At 45.4% G+C, this 2,462-nt stretch overlaps 1 protein-coding gene across 1 annotated transcript; it reads left to right on the forward strand.

Moving 5' to 3' along the window:
* The first annotated feature begins 438 nt into the window (after window positions 1–438).
* On the forward strand, window positions 439–1,950 carry LOC100344357 (ubiquitin carboxyl-terminal hydrolase 17-like protein 6). Its single transcript, XM_002720348.1, has one exon. It carries the CDS (start codon window positions 439–441, stop codon window positions 1,948–1,950), a length of 1,512 nt encoding a protein of 503 aa, XP_002720394.1.
* Window positions 1,951–2,462: the final 512 nt, after the last annotated feature.

A 2,462-nucleotide genomic window follows, 5' to 3' on the forward strand; every position in this document is an offset into this window, starting at 1 on the left:
CAGGCCATAGCAGAGAGCTGGATGGGAAGTGGAGCAGCCGGGACTGGAAGCAGCACCCATATGGGATGCCGATGCTTCAGGCCAGGGCGTTAACCCGCTGCGCCACAGCCCCAGCCCCTGAAAAGAATCTTAAAAAGTTGTTTATATTAAAGAGATGAAGGCTCGTTAATTGCATAATTCAAATCCTCTCCATACTTGCTAATCTGTGGCTTACTGAAAAAGGTATATTAAGCCTTCCAACTGGGATTGTAAATGTAACCATTTTTCATTGTATTTATACTCAGCCCTCAGTATCCATGAGTTCTGCAAGTGTGGAATCAACCAACAACAAATAAAAAATATTTGGAGCGAAAAATTATGCCCAATCATTGGAAGACAGTCTCTGACAAGAAAGCATCTTCCTGTCGCTTGAAGTCCAAGGAGGGAAGCCTTGTCACAATGGCTCCTGGAGACATGGTGGCTGCTTCCCTTCACAAACAGAGGAAGCCATTGCCTTCATCTCAGAAAGAGCTCCAATTGAAAAATGACCTGGCTTCTGCGGCAACAGATCCGGCTCCCAGTGGGGAAGCTGGTCTGATCTGGAAGAGACCTTATGGCATTGGGGCTGGTCTGCAGAATATGGGGAACACCTGCTACATGAATGCAACCCTGCAGTGTCTCACATACACACCACCCCTTGCCAACTACATGCTGTCTCAGGCGCACTCTCAAACCTGTCGTCCGTCAGGCTTCTGCATGCTGTGTGCTGTGGAAACTCACTTTCTTTGGGCCCTCCACAGTCCTGGTGACGTGATCCAGCCCTGTCAGGCATTGGCTGCTGCCTTTCATAGAAACAGGCAGGAAGACGCCCATGAATTTCTGGTGTTCACTGTGGATGCCCTCAAGGCAGCAGGTCTGCCTGGGCTCATGAATGTGGTTGGGCCCAAAGAGGACAAGTCTCTAAGCCATCAGATATTTGGAGGCTACTGGAAGTCCCAAATCAAATGTCTCCAGTGCCAAGGCGTTTCAGACACATTGGACCCTTACCTGGACATCGCCCTGGATATCAAGACAGCAGACAGTGTTCAGCAGGCTTTGGAACAATTGGTGAAACCTGAAGAGCTGGATGGAGAAAACGCCTATGAGTGTGGTATCTGCCTAAAGAAGACAGCTGCTTCCAAGACACTGGTCTTGCAATCTTCTGGCAATGTTCTTATCTTTGTTTTGAAGCGGTTTTCTGATTTCACAGGCGAGAAAATTGCTAGACAAGTGCAATATCCTGAGTGCCTGGATATGAGACCTTATATGTCTCAGCAAAGCGGGAGGCCACTTGAATATGTTCTGTATGCTGCTCTCGTCCACGTTGGATTAAGGTGTCAAAAGGGACATTACTTCTGCTATGTTAAAGCTGGGAATGGTCACTGGTATAAAATGGATGATGCGAAGGTAACAGCCTGTGACATTACTTCTGTCCTGAATCAAAGTGCCTATGTCCTATTTTATGTCCAGAAGAGTGAATTTGGGGGAGAAAATGGGACTGTGTCTCCAGGCAGGGGACCATCAGTCTTTAAGACTGAAGACAGACCCGGCAATACACCAAGGCAGCTTGAAAGGCATTGCAGCGTTAAAGCTGTAGAGTCTGAGGAGCGCCCGGAGAAAACAACTCAGGAATTCACCTTAGATCAGTGGAAATCCCTGCAAGACCAGAACCGCCCAAAGTGTGCGTTCACCCTCAGGAAAGTGGAGCCCTCCCTGCCTTGCAACGCAATCTTAATTCACCAGTCAAGATCCACAGGGAGGCTGAGGAAGCAGCATCCTGAACTGGAAAGCTCCCTGCAGCACAGGTCAGCTGGGCCCAGCGGTGATCAGGTTACCACGAATCCTAGCAACCGCCCTTGTCCAGGAGGGAGGACCAGACCTCCCAAGAGGAAGAATAAACACGGAAAGAGGCCCCTGCTAGTGTTCCAGTGATTTTAGTACAAGAGTATTTCACATGTAAGCGGTTGGGTGAAAGTGCACGCTTTAAGTGTGTAGATTTGCAAGTACAAAGTGTTTGTATTTACTGGCTGTCCTAGGTGTGAATTGGAATCTTATAATTGAATAAAATTTATACTTCCTAAGCATTAAAAAAAGGAAAAATTACGCCCATACTGAGTATGTTCAGTCTTTGTTTTCTTGTCATTATTCTCTAAACAATACAATAACTACTTACATAGCATTTACATTATATTATGTGTTTATAGGTAATAATAAGTAATCTAGATATGACGTAAATTATATGGGAAGATTGCATAGGTCATATGCAAATGTTCTGTCACTTTATTTAAGGAACTGGAGTATCCCCAGATTTTAGTAACCTGAAACCAATTCCCTGCGCATATGAAGAGACGACTAAATGTCATATTTTTCCATTGTATATTTACAAGTTATGCTATAATACACACACAAAGAAAGGATTGTATTTTGTAGGTAATAGAGCCATG

The sequence above is a fragment of the Oryctolagus cuniculus genome, chromosome X (genome assembly GCF_964237555.1).
Source record: "Oryctolagus cuniculus chromosome X, mOryCun1.1, whole genome shotgun sequence".
Lineage (NCBI taxonomy): Eukaryota > Metazoa > Chordata > Mammalia > Lagomorpha > Leporidae > Oryctolagus > Oryctolagus cuniculus.